Source organism: Heloderma suspectum, chromosome 1 (genome assembly GCF_057233095.1).
Source record: "Heloderma suspectum isolate Gila_16-S chromosome 1, 16-S_ref, whole genome shotgun sequence".
In the NCBI taxonomy this organism is placed as follows: Eukaryota; Metazoa; Chordata; class Lepidosauria; order Squamata; family Helodermatidae; genus Heloderma; species Heloderma suspectum.
In genome coordinates this window covers 206,515,795-206,530,554 of record NC_139458.1, presented here as the reverse complement: position 1 = coordinate 206,530,554, position 14,760 = coordinate 206,515,795, and the positions used below count along the sequence as shown (strand labels likewise).

Sequence of the window (14,760 nt, the reverse complement as noted above, 5' to 3'; positions counted from 1 at the left end):
TTGTGGAACGCACAAGCCTCCACTGATACAGAAAGGCGAGTCCAGAAAGAAACAAATAGCTCTAGAATCACTTTGGGTAGCATAATAACAGTTATCCTTTTGGTATTAATACTGTAATAATGAATATTTGGATACACACATACTACAATAGTTTAGTACTATATATGCACACACCCAAAGCAAAACTTGGGAACTAAAATAAGGGTACTTCCTATAAAATACAACAGAAGTTGGAATTAAATGGACTTGCAAGTTTCTGAAATTAGTGTCAAACTAAGGCTAAAGTTCCAACTTCATTAGCATGAGAAGCTTTAAGTTTAAATTGGACAAAGTTTGAAGATTGTGATCCAATGATTGTTTAGCAGCAATTTTACAGAACTGTAAATTCTTTTATTAACAGGCAGTATAAACAGATAATTCTATTTTTATTTAAAAACCATGAGTGCCACATTGAAGAATATACAGCTCATGAATAACTTAAACCATATCCCATATTAAGAGGCAACGCACAAAGCATACAAAAAGTATACTAAACAAAGCTCTAAGAATACATGATTGAAATTTCTAAAATGATATATACAGTACATAATGTTAATTACGTGCTCATTTCAGTCCACGATACTCATCATGCCTCACTTTCACCAGAAACTGAATTTTGCACCTCCTCTTCTAAAATTGGTACGATCAGGTTATCCTTGGACATCAAGTTATATTTCATCACAAATTTGGTAAACCGGTGACACAAAAAGGTTTCATTCTGAAGACAGAAAAAGGAATCCTACTTATTAACAGCCAGACACACATATATAAAAAGACTGTTTAATATTACTCAAGACTATGTTATACTTTCCTACGTGGAAACATCTGCATAGGAAACAACTACACAGTAATTCAGTATGCTGCATACTACGATCCATCAGGATGCTGGAAAAACACCCTGCTTTTTAGTCTTTTCTGGGACAGAAAATCAGGGAGTCAACCTGGCAGGTGGCAAATCATGACTGGTGTGCTACAAGGAGTCCAAAGTACTTATGAAGAATAGTGCACATCTAAAAAAAATACAGTTTTATACACATAATTCTATGTAGACAGTTGCAATGTGTAAAGAGGAGACCATCATTGTCAACTGCTCATCTAAATTACTGCTTAGTGAATAAAAAGATTGGGTGACTTGAGCACAAATTAATGAGTAGCCTACAAAAAGATTATATGAGTACGTCAACGCATATTTAAATAACCTAAGAAAAAATTGCTTTCAGGTTTCAAACCCTTGAAAAAAATAATTTGAGTCCCACACCCTATCTTAGACAAAACACTTAACACCCCAAACATGTGGTAAAGAGGCTCTTATAGACTATTCACACACTTTGGGTAGAATCTATGCCCAAATTTTATTTATTTTATTTAAAATTATTTTTAGGCTGCCATTAAGGGTAAGCCTTCTCATGGACAGATAATATTTGGGAAGTACCATACAGTTATACCACATCAAACCCTCCTCAAAAACAACATGAAGTAGGCATACACTCCACACTCCAAACAGCAATTCCAAATACACCATTTCAAGGAAGTAAAGAAAGAGACTTAGCAGTGGTCTTTAATAAGAGTTCTTTATAAGTGGAGTTTATGCACAAAAAGGGTCAAAAACAGAACTATTCAAGCAATTGTAATATGACTCCTGGGACAGTGCGACATTAACAATCCTAAGCATGTTTACTCTGTAAGACCCGCTATACTCAATTATGCCTATTCTCAGGGAAGTGCGCTTAGGAGTGCGACCAAGACATTCAGAGTGTAGTCCTACATATGTCTACTCAGAAGTAAGTCTCATAGCATACTATGGGACTTACTCTCAGATAAGAGAGTATAGGATTCCAGCCTTAGTATTGTAGTACTTACTTCATATTCATCAAATATTTGACGATGATGAAAATATGCATGTGAAAATATTCTGTAGATCCTACGGCAGACTGATCCTAATTTGGCTACAGAGGATTCCTTTATGCTAACCCTGTAAACATTAAAAGCAAACATTACACATGAACCTTACTTCTGTTGTTGCTACACTAAATGTTTAATCATGGTCAATAGATAACTTATGAAATTAACACTATGTCAAATATGATTTCTGGTGAGAATTCATTCACCAAATAAATGCACTCCTTGAGAACCAACTATGAAGATAAAAATGGCAAAGATTCTTTCAGTGCTTTACCTGCTCGGGAAATATTTATTGCTATTCAGAAGACATGCAGCTCCATCCAATGTGTGTCTGGTGTAGTCAATGGCAGGACACTAAAAGGTAAGAGGCAAAAGATTGCATTTTACTGCAAACATTTTTTCTCAGGTATCCCATTTCTCAATCCAAGTATGCTCATAACCACTTTAGACAGCAACTAACCAAACTGCTCTCCAGGAGTTATTGGAATATTCACAATGGTCTTTACATTTCAATACTTCTACTTCCTGAATGACATGGACTACTTAGCCAAGAGAGCTATGAATACTATTATTTCAAATGGCACATGAGTTTCCAAGCTCTAGGGCAATTTTTAAATAGAAATATACACATCTGCCAGCTCACTCATATCCCTATCCTAAATGTATGCACTTGAAAACAAGCCCTATTGATTTATACGGAAATAATTTCCAAGTCTACTTGGGATTACAGTCCAAGGTACAAATCTTAGGTCAAAAGGGATGTCAGCTCTGCTATCCTCTCAAACAATATTGATATGAATGCAATACACTAAAACCCAAACGCCTCCTCTTCTCACCTCTTTTTGAAGAAGTAAATTACCCGTCTACATCCAATATAGGAAACATTTTCTTGTATATTCAATATTAAAAACTTGATGGATTGATATGGCCATTGTCCATCTGTGTAAAATGGAGTTTCAACATCCCTTTGGATTGCATTACTTCAATTAATATGAGCTACACTTCCTCCAAAGACCAAAGTGGCCAATCCTGGAACAGCAGTACCCAATGTGTATGTCATATCTATTATCTTCAGCAAGAAGGTCACAACTGATGCTCTGTTTCTTCTACTCACCCTTATCCATTTCTCATCACATATGTGCATGCCAGCATGTAGTCTGCAATACTAGATGTTCCTATTGCTCACCAAAGCTTCCCACTCACAGATGCCTAAATCTCATAACTCATCTTTACATATTTCCTTTTATTGATGCTTTAGACAATCACTTTATATTGGCTCTGCTACAAAACATGACCTTTGGTATGAGTCCATCTTAAACTCTATGTACATGCCTGAACCAACACACCTTTTTCCATCTAGAAGAGCCAGGATGCTTGGTAGGTTGACTTGAGCAAGAGTTTATCTTACTACCAAATGTCAAAGGTCTAATGTAACCTGCAAAGTTGGAAGTGACCCATGAGTCACTAAGGGCACAATCCTATGCATGTTTAGACAGAAAAAGTCCTCCAACTCCTAGCATTCCCCAGCCAGCCATGGAGGATTTTTTTCTGTCTAAACATGCATATGATTGCAGCCTGACAGAAGACTTGAAAAAATGAACCAAGTTGATCAGCCTCTATCTTATTGGTTGTTTCTGTTTAAGTTTTAAGGCATGCTTCTTAAATCTATCAAATCCCAAACTGAGTAGGTAGATACACTTCAAGTGACCAGTCAGACACTATAAATCTAAGTTAGCAGAATTCATGGAGGGAGCAATCCTATGGCCGCTATACAGCCATAGGATATGGTGTTTTCCGTCTGAGGTTGGTTCCCGGAGAAATAACCTCCCCGCACTTCCGCGCTGCTTCCAAGGCAGCGTGGAACAGCCCTGTCCTCCGCGCTCGCAAGAGGAGTGCAGAGTGGCTGGAAAGGGGTATGGCTGGGGGCATTCTGGGGCAGGGAGAGCGTAGCTGCTGGTACAACACATCCTATGTGTCCTACAGCAGCCCCCTCCCCGCTCCCGCAGCTAGGCAGCTGCAATCAGCTGTCTAGCTGAAAAAGCAGGACAGGAGGAGCACGGAGGGAATGATCCCCTCTGTGCTTCTCCTGCCCTGCTTTGGATAGGCGGTTGCCTCTGAGTTTGGAGGCAGCCGCCTGTCTCATTAGGACTGCGCCTTAAGTTAGCAGATTTCATTGTGCTAAGAAGCACAGTGCATACCCATGCATAGTGCTCCTTAGAAAAACCTTGGATATCCTCAAAACAGCCACGAACACAAGAATTAGCAGGTTATAATCTTATCTTATTTTCACCCAAACAGTAGAAACATACTATTTTCTGTATTCGGTTACTAACACTGTACAAACTACAGGGTCTCAGTACTAGGTACTGCTTTAACCTGCATTTCAAGTAATATTTTGATCTAGACAGTTACTTAAAAGATGACTTCAAAACCATATCCAGGTCAAAAACACAAACAAGCCAAAAGTCCCCAGCTAAATTCAGAAGCAAGATTATATTTTCATTCTTATTTTATACTCTGTATTCTCATCAGATAAACTGCTGTTTACTGATGTATTTTGTTCTTGCTCCCAGATGATGGTTTTATTTTCACATTTCACTGTGTACTGACTGATTCAACTGTGTGTTAGGCAATACATGTGTTAGAATAAGGGACTCATGCCCAAATTACACATAAAGAAATGAAACAGGCCAATACAAAAGGAAGATATTCCTTACATTTGGTTGGATCCAGCTTTCATCCCACCAGCAGGAGCAGCCCCTAAGTAGGGCTCCACTCTTGCTGGCAGGAAGCAGGCAGGGAGGGGATGTTAGCCAATTTCCTCCTCCTCCTGCAGTTCCCCGTACCACTTCCTTCACTGTTCTAGAGGGTCCCCCAACCCTCCAGGGCAGATTTTCAGGAGGCACAGGGGGACTGCAGGTGGAATCAATGAGGATTCTTGCTGCCTCCATTCTGCCAACAGAAATGTTCTGCTGGATCAGAAGCCTCCCATGGACAGAAGGATCCCTTCTGTCTCTGGGAGGCTTATGCTGGATCCAACCCATAGTCCAAATGGAATGTCTATGTGCTACATCTACGACATAGAGACCACAGCCATTTCTACAGAACTGTGGTGACTGGAGTGCTCTCAAAACCAAATACTGAAGAACAATACGGATGGGCTTAATTATTTCTTTTTCTGCCTCTCTGAACAAATAAAAAACACTGTTATTGTTTTTTAAAGCAACAGCTGTAATGAGACAAAAATTACAGAGACTACCAAACAGGACTCCTGCCTAGCCCTGTGTCAGAAGTCTGAAAAAAAATCAAGACAAAAACTTAGGAAGAAAAGTCACTGCACCCAAGACTAAACTTGGGAGCCACTGATTAACCCTGCTCTTCTGTGGTAGGCAGAGCCAAGACTGAGAGGGGTTCCTCCCCTTCCAGGTAGATACAACTCTGATCTGACTGGCCCTGCCTTCCCTGGAAGTGGGAGTTAACCCTTTCCTGCCTGCTCCACTCCCTCACTGACCAAGAACAGTACTTGTTCCCCACTGAACTGTGGTTGGAAAAATGTAACAATCTGAACTGTTGCGATGGACTTTATTACTGAAATATGGCACATAAAAGACCATGCCTAGTGACCGAAATAACTATCAAAGAGGCAGACTGATGGCAAAACAATCTATATAACTCCTCTTTAACTGGCATGAGTGACATACATGCAATCACTGCAGTACCCACTTAACATTCATGATCATCCCGTGTAAGATGCAAAGCATGGTTAGCTTAAGTCCCCTAGGATATGCCTGAACTATTAGTGGACATCTTACTGCTGGAGCTCTGCTGAGTGAAGCAACAGAGAAAATGAAAATAAATTGGGAATGTAAGTGTATGGAACTGGATTTATATCCTTTTGCCATATTTTCATGTTATATTTGACATAATAGACCCGAGATCTCCTGACCTGTCTGACCTAAAGCCAGAGTTGGTCTTGCTTGCTGAAAGGCTTACAGGATGCTGGAATTTTCTGTTAAACATACAAAACCTATTATTTAATCAAAGTTGGGGTCACACCCCAGAGACAAGATTTTACTGTGTACTGTAGAGAGATTGTTCTAAGTCGCTTCTGATAAGATGAATAATGGCTGCAAGAGAAGTGGTTTGGTTTTAACCTCGGAACTGGAATTTAAACATTGCCGATCAACTATATGTATAACTATAAGAAAATGTTCACAAAAAGGAAGATGCAGATAAGTTATATATTTATTATTTCTTACACTTATAGAACACCTAATAACCAGAGTTCTCTGTCTGGTTGTTAAATCTTATGGATTCCATCCAATGCTGTGTGAATGGACTTCTGGTCATGCAACTGGACTTCCCCTTCCTCTCCCACAGCGTGCCTCCCAAATGTGTTCTGGAGATTGGGGGACCCTTTTGGGGGCATGTAAGAGGCTGCAGGGGGAGGGAGAATCCATTCCTTCAACTGTGTCTGTTCTGTGGGTGGAGAGGTAGAGTTGGATTTTGCCCCATATATTTCCAAATATTACATTAACTCAGGGAGAAGGAAAATAATATAAGGAATTCAACAATTATGGGGCTGTTCACATGAGACGGCAGCCCACTGTGGGTTATTTAATCCATGGTGAGGCTGTGGCATGTGCGGGACAAGTGTGCGATTTTAAATATGCAATCCCTGCTTGGGGTATCATGCCGTGTGAACTCAGTGAGTGTAGGTTATGTGAGGGTTAAACAACCCTCACATAACCAATGGTCTGTTTAAATAAGCCACAATGAGTCACGGTGTGGCATCCAAACCCAGTCATTGTAAGTTGAACTGACTTGTCACATTGCCTGGAGTTCATCACAGAGACTGATTAGGCCATCATGATTTATATTGGGCCCAAACCCGCTCAGCTGTTTGTGAACATATGTTTACTTAATTGCTTCAATGAAACGTTTTCAGCCATGGAATACTGTTTGGACGTATTTGTTCTCCTTCACAAAGCTACTGCTGTTGCAGAGGTGAGACTCTGGGCAACATACTACAGGGGAAGGGGAAACAGCTCAGCAGTAAGCCTGCTGCATTTAAAGGGACTACATGAAGCCCTAGACCTAATTTCATGTAGTCCTCGTCCTCTGCGAGAAATCAGTTCAGACACCTAGTAAGAACGATCTGTCCTTCCTCTAACAGTCTGATGGAAGGGAAAAAAAGGGTGACAGAAAGAAAGAAGGGGTGGTTTTGCCCACTGCCAGTAGGCAGTCCTCAACAGATTATCCCCAAGGGAATGCAGCCTTCAACAGAAAAAAGGTTCCCAACCTTTGCTTTAAAGATACAAGCACACTGTGCACTCATGGCTAGGAGAAATTGGTTTCCTGTCACAAAATGTCAAGGGCATTATTCAAAGCACCTCAATAAGCAATAGTGGGCCAGAAAGGGGGGATAAGAGTAGGGCCAAACTAAATTTGACCATGAACTTCAAATTGAACACTACGTTATCGACAAGGTGACAGGCAGGCTTGTAGACAGGGGTGGGCTAGGTGGGGCCTGGCCCCCCTTAATTTTCTCTGCCCCTTCTAAATTATTTTATAAACAGTTTAAAATTTTGTCTTTAAAAGGCCTGCAAACCAAACAAACCGCCCCCCCAATTTCCCCCCCCCCCTTTAGGCTGGCTACCAGTCTGGTGCCATGATTGAGCTATGGTGCCATGACCTTTATCACCTGCAACGGCCCAGTTATAAGAATACAGTAACTCATCTAGTGGTAGGCCAGCACAATCCTAAACTGAGGCTTATGCTCACTCCCCAACATGCACAGGAGCTTACCATCAAGCTGACATCTGAACCATCTCAGAGACAAAAATGGAAAGTAATAGATGGATAGACTGCTTATTTCTGTTCATGTATATACACGCATGTGAAAGTAACACTTTCAGCACAATAAATAGGAAAGCACCTTAACAGCTCCTTTCTGTATTCCCCTTCTTACCTCCTTGGGAGTTTTATGGGCTGCACAAAGAAAAATCCATTGTTCAGTTGCTGTCATCTGCGTGCATGTGTCTGGATGGCATTCAGTCTGTTGAAAAATGTGTACAATAAAGATTAAACCTAGGAGAAAAATAAAACTTCTTGTTTAACTAGCTGTCTCTCTATACCTACCATCATGACTACCAAAAACAAAGTGCCGGAGCTTTATTACCCTTAACACACCAAAAAAACAGTTTATTCTTAACTGTCAAAAGGAAGATAAATGAAAAAATGTTACCTGAAGTTTAACCGCAAGGCCATTGAGCTCAAGACAGAACTGCCTAAAATTTTAGAACATAAAACTTTAGATTACCACCTTTTCCTGCTTCATTAAAACATCACAATCTAGTTGTTATTAACTACAATATTATGGAATAAGCATAGCATTATAAAATGCTGTAATTATTATTTCTGGTATGAAGGTGTGGGGCAAAACATAAAAATACAAATGAAAGCATTTTTGCTTACTGCTATGATAAACACCTATAAGAAATTCCTGTGTGTAAACAATGTAAACCTAGAACTAAATAAAGGACACCTTAAAACAGGTACGTTGAAAATAGAAAGTTAAAATTATTTATCCTTTTCAAGATAGTGATAAAGAAAAATAATTTCACATTTTAGTAAGTTTTACAATGGTTCTTCTCGGGAGCAAAGTCCATTAGGTGCCAAACCCTTGAAAGGTGCTTTTGAAAAAATTTTGAGTCTCAAGCAAGTAAGCCAGGGGCATACATGGTGTTGTGTGTACATGTCATATTCAGATTTCACCCCCACCACAGGCCCTTATGTCCTGTAATAAGCCATTCATCAAGATCAGGGGATTCTCCAGAGCAGCATTTCATGCAACACCCCCTTCATAATACTATCAGTATCAGTTAAAGCATTAGCAGAACTAGTTACACATTTAGCATATAGGTGTCAAAAAACAGAGGCTTATAAAACAAAACATTAATGCCATCTTTACTAAAATACAGATTTATATTTCAGTGGCTTTTGAAAACATGAATCAGCAGGTCTGATTTAGTAAAAGATAAAGAGACCACATTCATCCAGCTTGACTTAATTTAAAAATCAAAAGGAAGGAAGGCACCAATAGCAGAGAGTGGAAAAGGAGGGATGGGGTATCAAAGGTACAGAAAAAACGAACAGGTTGGAGCTCAACATGTTCTCAAAATATATTCTTCCTCAGGGCACTTCAGATCACAACACTTTGCCCTATAACATGCTCTGTGATCAAATTCATCTGATCTAAATTAGTAAGACTGCCACAAACAGACTGACTGATTTCCTTGGGTGGCAGCTCGTGTGCTACAGTAAGGATCATTTCTCTAACTGCAGCTTCAAGTCAAAGAAAGAGGATGGTGGACGTGGCCAAACAAAAGTACATTTATCTGATGCAGGCATGTGGCTTTGTATCCTGCCCTTCTATTGTAGTCACAATATTCATGGCGACTAACAATAAACTAAAAAGACTACAATATCCATCAATAAAACATGTTCACACAGCACTGGAAAGGTCAGGAAATTTTGTATGATACATGGAACCAATGAACCAGTGTTAGGAGTTGTGCAGGTTCTGTATGATATAATACAAATTTGTATCTCTGGCCATTTTGACTCATGTCAAACTTCACAGCCTGTATATAGAGGCCACAGAAAATGTTTACCCAAATTTGGTATTTCACACAAAAGGCATGAAGTTCTAGAAGCCTTTACCCACAGTGCTATTTCATATACATGCAGTGTCTATATCCCAGTACTGCAAATCCGAATGTTGGCATGGACCAGCACGTAGGACAATGGCCTTTAAAACATTATGAGCACTGACATGAGCAAAAACTTTTACAGTTCCTACTTCTGGGCTGCTGAACGTTGAAATCAATCCTAAGAAAGAGTTAAAATGAACTTTAATTGAATTGTCCTTACTATTATATAGTAAGAGAACATGAATCAGTATCAAAATATTAACCTTGAGATCATAAGCACACTAATTTAGAGGCATGTTCTACTAAACATAATGGAACTTATTTCCAAGTTTATAATTAGGATGCATATATGGCAAAGCAGATGTATCTCTGATAAATTATGCTAGCTTTTCTCATCCAGTTAAGTCTAGAGAGTTTATCACAAAAATTAGAATTTGATCAGAATGGCTTTGAAAATACGCAGAAAAATACATTTCACCATCAGATTTTGCTTATTATTTGAGCAGTTTAAAGTCTTATATAACATAGACGAAAAAAGTTAAAATAATCTCACCCAAAAACCTACAACTTAGTCGTTTGTGGGAAGAGAAGCTGTGACTGCAAGAATGAAAAAGCTCTCTTGCAAGTCTCCATCCACACTCAAATGGCACAAACCCATTCAACTAGGAGAGTAGGCTTAACTAACAGAAAGTGGGTATTTTCCCAAGCATCCCTTCCTCCTTCCCAACATCAATCTACTTCCTGAAAGATGTGGACCACCGGGGATTGTCAGAAGGGTTTAGCATTTGCGGTTTCTGTTCTCTAAAGAAAAAATACTTTACTTAAATACTTTTCCCAGGGTCCTTAGACTCAGATTTGGGCTTCCAAGGACATAATGGGCATCATTATTTAAGAGTATGACTTGCTTTTTCACAGACAGCCTACAGTTACCTTAAGTGTTCGTACTTCCAAACACCTTCATCCTGTCCTTCTGGAGGTTCAAGAATTTTGTCTATGTTTGAACAGTCTGCTCGTATGTTTTGTTGGATATACTAGAGGAAAAAATATTTAAATATATATTTTACTGTTAATATAATCACGGAGACAATTAGTGAGTTCAAGGATGTGGCAAAATTTGTAATGGAAATTTTTGAACCCCACATTTTTAGCCACTATGCTACACCCCATTCTCACGTTCGGCCTCCAATGTTCCAAAATGGAAGAGCCAACTGTTACCGCATGCACAATACTTCATGTTAATTACACATTAGAAGGAATTTTGACTTAGTAATCCAAAGACCATTATTGTGAGGTCGAAGAAGGAACAAATAGAGCAACTATAATTGCAAGAAAGACAGCTAAGTTACAGTATGCATGGAACATCAGTATTTTCCTGGTATGATAGTGGTGATACATCACAAACACTCAATACTGCTCTTTACATATATACAACAGGTAAAATTATCTTTGAACCTATACTACTAATACAGACATAACCTAGGCAATTCACAAATTGCAAGATCCAGAAGTAAATTAATAGAATACATGACACAATGAACCTGGAATAGTGTACCTGTTGAACTGCTAATGTGCTGTCCATTTCTTCAAAAGATTCATCAGGCCAATTATAAAAATCCTAAAAAAATAAAATCAAAGAGTTAAACCAACCAAACTGAACAAAAACAAAAAACAATCTAGTCCTAAACTAGATACAATAGCACTTGGGCTGCCTTTAACCAAAATACCACAGCAGCATCCTGTCTTGGACAATTCCATATTCACTGCTGTCTGTCAGATACAATCCCATTCTAATATCAAGAAAGTCCAGCTGTAACAACATAGACCCATGCGTGCCTTTGTGACTGAAAAGCTCTTTAGGATGGTATCGCCAATCCTGCCATCTCTCCATCCAGTTCTGTGTTAACAACTGTGTGGAATGCAACTAGTTAAATCTAGTGATGGAGGTAATTGCCAAGGCAGCACTATACAACCCACAGTTACATTAGCACATCATCATGGGGCAGCTAATGACAGCAGTGCAATGCTACAGGCCATGACACTGCACTGATACAACAGTCTTTGCATCCCACTCTACACACTTATTTGCCAGCAAAACAAGGCTGCACAGCCATCTGTAGTATTCTAAATATTTAACTACAGGGATGATAAGACAGACTTAAAAAGTAAAACATCTTATTTATTAAACCGAAAAACCTTCATCTATGACCAAAGTATATTTCAGAGCTCTGTGAGTATAAAACTTCAGTTGCAACCCTATGCACACCTATCTGATATTAGGTCCCACAAATACTGGTAGAACTTACCTGGTAGTGACTGGACTATTAAGTTGCAATCCTAAACATTTAAAGACTTGAAAATAAATTCTAGTGAAATTAATAGGAATAACTCCAAGCAAATGGTCTGGGGTTGCATCCAACATCATTTTTTGATATGGACATTTTTAAAAAATTGACATTTTTACTCTGTATTAAATACTTTTGATGAAATTGAATGTAGATTAATAACAATTCTAGTTCTTCAGTGTAATAGTCTCTTCTTGACTGCTCTACGCTGATTCACTACACTAAATTTTAAGATGTTTTAGGTGTGCTTCAATCAAAGAAGAAACTCAAATAAGTTTGTAATCAAAATAAAAAGATATATACATGCATTTATATCATACATTAATGCATAACCACCCACACCCATGTTTACTGGGCACTTCTCAGCAGGTATGTCTCCCACAGCTATCTTGAGAGGATGACTCATCAATCTTTTCAACTGAAAATCCTTTCAACCTATACACTGATAGAGTAGCCATTAAAAACTAGCTAGGCAGTAAGGCAGAGCCTACCTATCATTTTTTTAAAATTCAGAAAGTATTCTTTTATCTAGGATGCAACAAACAGATGGAAGAAAAATATTTCAAGGAGCTGTTTTCCTGCTACTTAATTCAAGCTTTTATGCTTTAACAGAAGGCTCCCTTAAGAAGTAAAAAATAATGACATGTAATTTATACAGAAACTTACTACAAGTATTTAATACTAAAATATATATTTAAAACAGCCTGACTATATAGTTTTAGCAATTACAAATAACGTAAAAATCACAAGTCAGACCTTCTAAAATGTGTATTTCACATGAACAGAATCTATTTATGTTATGAGTTCATATCTGTTCCAAAGGAACAAGCAGAAGGTTAGAATTATCTGCTGAAGTAGTAATGACAGATTTAAAATACCACTGACAAAGTTATGAAAACTATTATCCAGCCATTTGACTGGCCAACATCTTAATGTTTCATTTACCAGAGAAATTCACGATAGTTTTTAAAAATACTTGGCACTTCAAGATGACTATCCCAACCTAGTTACTCCTAGAATTTAACCAAAGGTTACCTACCACAAGGCTTCTAGTATAAAATTTATATATACTTTTCCTTTCAAGAAGTGTGCCCTTCTAGTATTTCTTGAGGATAGCTTTATTATAGTTTTCTTTAATCTAGATTCTAGCACAAACTAGCCTCCAGGCAATTTCCTTCAATCAAAATGAGGCACTTTGCTGTACGAAAAAATCCCAGCAAGATAGTTAATGATACATGCTAAATATTACTTATAGTAGACAACCTGTCTAGGCTTGTAAAAACCAATCTAAATTAGCATGTATGTTGTATTCATGAGGAATTTAGGCTTTCAGAAATCAGGCTAGCACCCTTATACACTTCGCAATTTTCCCAGTCAACAGAGGTTTAGAAATCAAGCAAAATCTAGATTTACACATACATCCACAACATAAAAACGGTAAGGGAGGTGTAGACAGGGCAATATTTTTACAACTTTCACCCATTCTTCCAGTTTTGAATAAAAGTTACTGGACCACACAACCCAGAGATAGCAATTAAAATAATATATTCAGAAAAAAGGAGAGGGGGAACATTCAAACCTCTCAAGACGTTAACATCCTCGTTGAAAACTCAACCACAGAATTTGGTGTGACACCTTGATTATATAGCAGGAAAGGTTACCATCAATATCAGTCTCTGCCAATGACATACCTTTTTTTTTTTAAAGCCAATTAGAGGACAACCCTCAGAGGCACTAATCCTGAATAATACAGGATAGACCACTTCTGTTCCAGCTGCCACCCTGCAACTCCACCCATCTCTTTGGGAACTCATCAAGCCATTGTCCCTTTCACTGTTCCCTTTCCTAGCTTCCTATTGCATCCAACACCGTTCACCTGCAGCCACACTTCCAACACACCTGAGCCCTAAACCGCTGCCGTGCAGCCATTACCCTAGCTAACCCCTTCCTCACACCCCATTCTTCTCCCCAGACACCCTCACTCTTTCCCCTTGCATATCCGCGCCCCCCCCCCGTTCTTTCCCCTTAGGTATCTACCCTCCTCCAAATTCGTTCAATCCCGCTGCTTTAAAGGGCGACTCACACCCAGGTCTTCCCCATTCATACTTGCCACAATGTCTCCCCGCCCCACCGCTGAAGTCACAGGCCATTTAGTAGCACAGAATATTCAAACGTGTCCAATGTATTTAGGAAGAGCTGCCATCCACCCCCACGCCTGTGGGGGGGGGGGTCGCACTTGATCAGCCCCCCACCCCAGGCGCTGCCTGCCTGCCTGCCTGCCTGCCTGCCATCATGAGGGAAATACCCTGCCCTCCCTTTTCTTCCCCCAGCCTGCAAACGACGTTATTTCACCCGCCGACCCTGACCCAGAGCGGGGCGGCGAGGCCCGTTTACCTTCTCTTCCTACAGTGAAGGGGGACGCCAGTAGGCCTCGCCCGCCAGCGGCTGCTCCCCCATCATCCCCCGCGGCGCCACCCAAGTCCGTTCCCCCGCGCGGCCGTTGCCTCAACACCCCCGTCCCCAAGGCGGTCAGAGGCCAAGCGACGGGGCGACAGGCTTACCTGGGCCTTGGTGCCCGGCCTGTTCCGCCTCAGCACAGCCGTCCCCTCCGCCATGACCATAGTGACAGCGAGCGGCGCCAGGACCCGGATGCGGCGGCGGCGGCGGCAGCAACTACCAAGCGGGGAGGGGAGGCGGAAGGACGAGAGACGACGGCGACGTGAGGCAAACTTCCCCGATAGGAGGGGGGAGGCTGGCGGAAC

At 40.0% G+C, this 14,760-nt stretch overlaps 1 protein-coding gene across 2 annotated transcripts; it reads right to left on the bottom strand.

Moving 5' to 3' along the window:
• Positions 1-408: 408 nt before the first annotated feature.
• MOB4 (MOB family member 4, phocein) lies at positions 409-14,638 on the bottom strand. Of its 2 annotated transcripts, none has more exons than XM_084816842.1 (8): positions 14,560-14,638; positions 11,209-11,271; positions 10,587-10,687; positions 8,189-8,231; positions 7,913-7,999; positions 2,216-2,295; positions 1,900-2,011; positions 409-757 (listed from the first exon to the last, which is right to left on the bottom strand). In XM_084816842.1, the coding sequence occupies exons 1-8, from the start codon at positions 14,617-14,619 to the stop codon at positions 626-628; spliced, it is 678 nt and encodes a 225-aa protein (XP_084672968.1). In that variant the 5' UTR covers positions 14,620-14,638; the 3' UTR covers positions 409-625. The 2 variants fall into 2 exon arrangements, with proteins under 2 accessions (XP_084672968.1, XP_084672977.1); XM_084816851.1 differs by lacking the exon at positions 14,560-14,638 and adding an exon at positions 14,393-14,513.
• Between the last annotated feature and the right edge of the window lie 122 nt (positions 14,639-14,760).

What these genes read in the sequence shown, in the direction of transcription:
- MOB4 (XM_084816842.1), bottom strand. Translation starts at nt 14,619, where the DNA reads ATGGTCATGGCGGAGGGGACGGCTGTGCTGAGGCGGAACAGGCCGGGC. An exon ending in GCCTTGCGGTTAAACTTCAG is followed by an intron (nt 8,000 to 8,188) that starts GTAACATTTTTT and finishes ATTTTTCAACAG; the next exon opens with ACTGAATGCCATCCAGACAC. An exon ending in AATAAATATTTCCCGAGCAG is followed by an intron (nt 2,012 to 2,215) that starts GTAAAGCACTGA and finishes TAATGTTTACAG; the next exon opens with GGTTAGCATAAAGGAATCCT.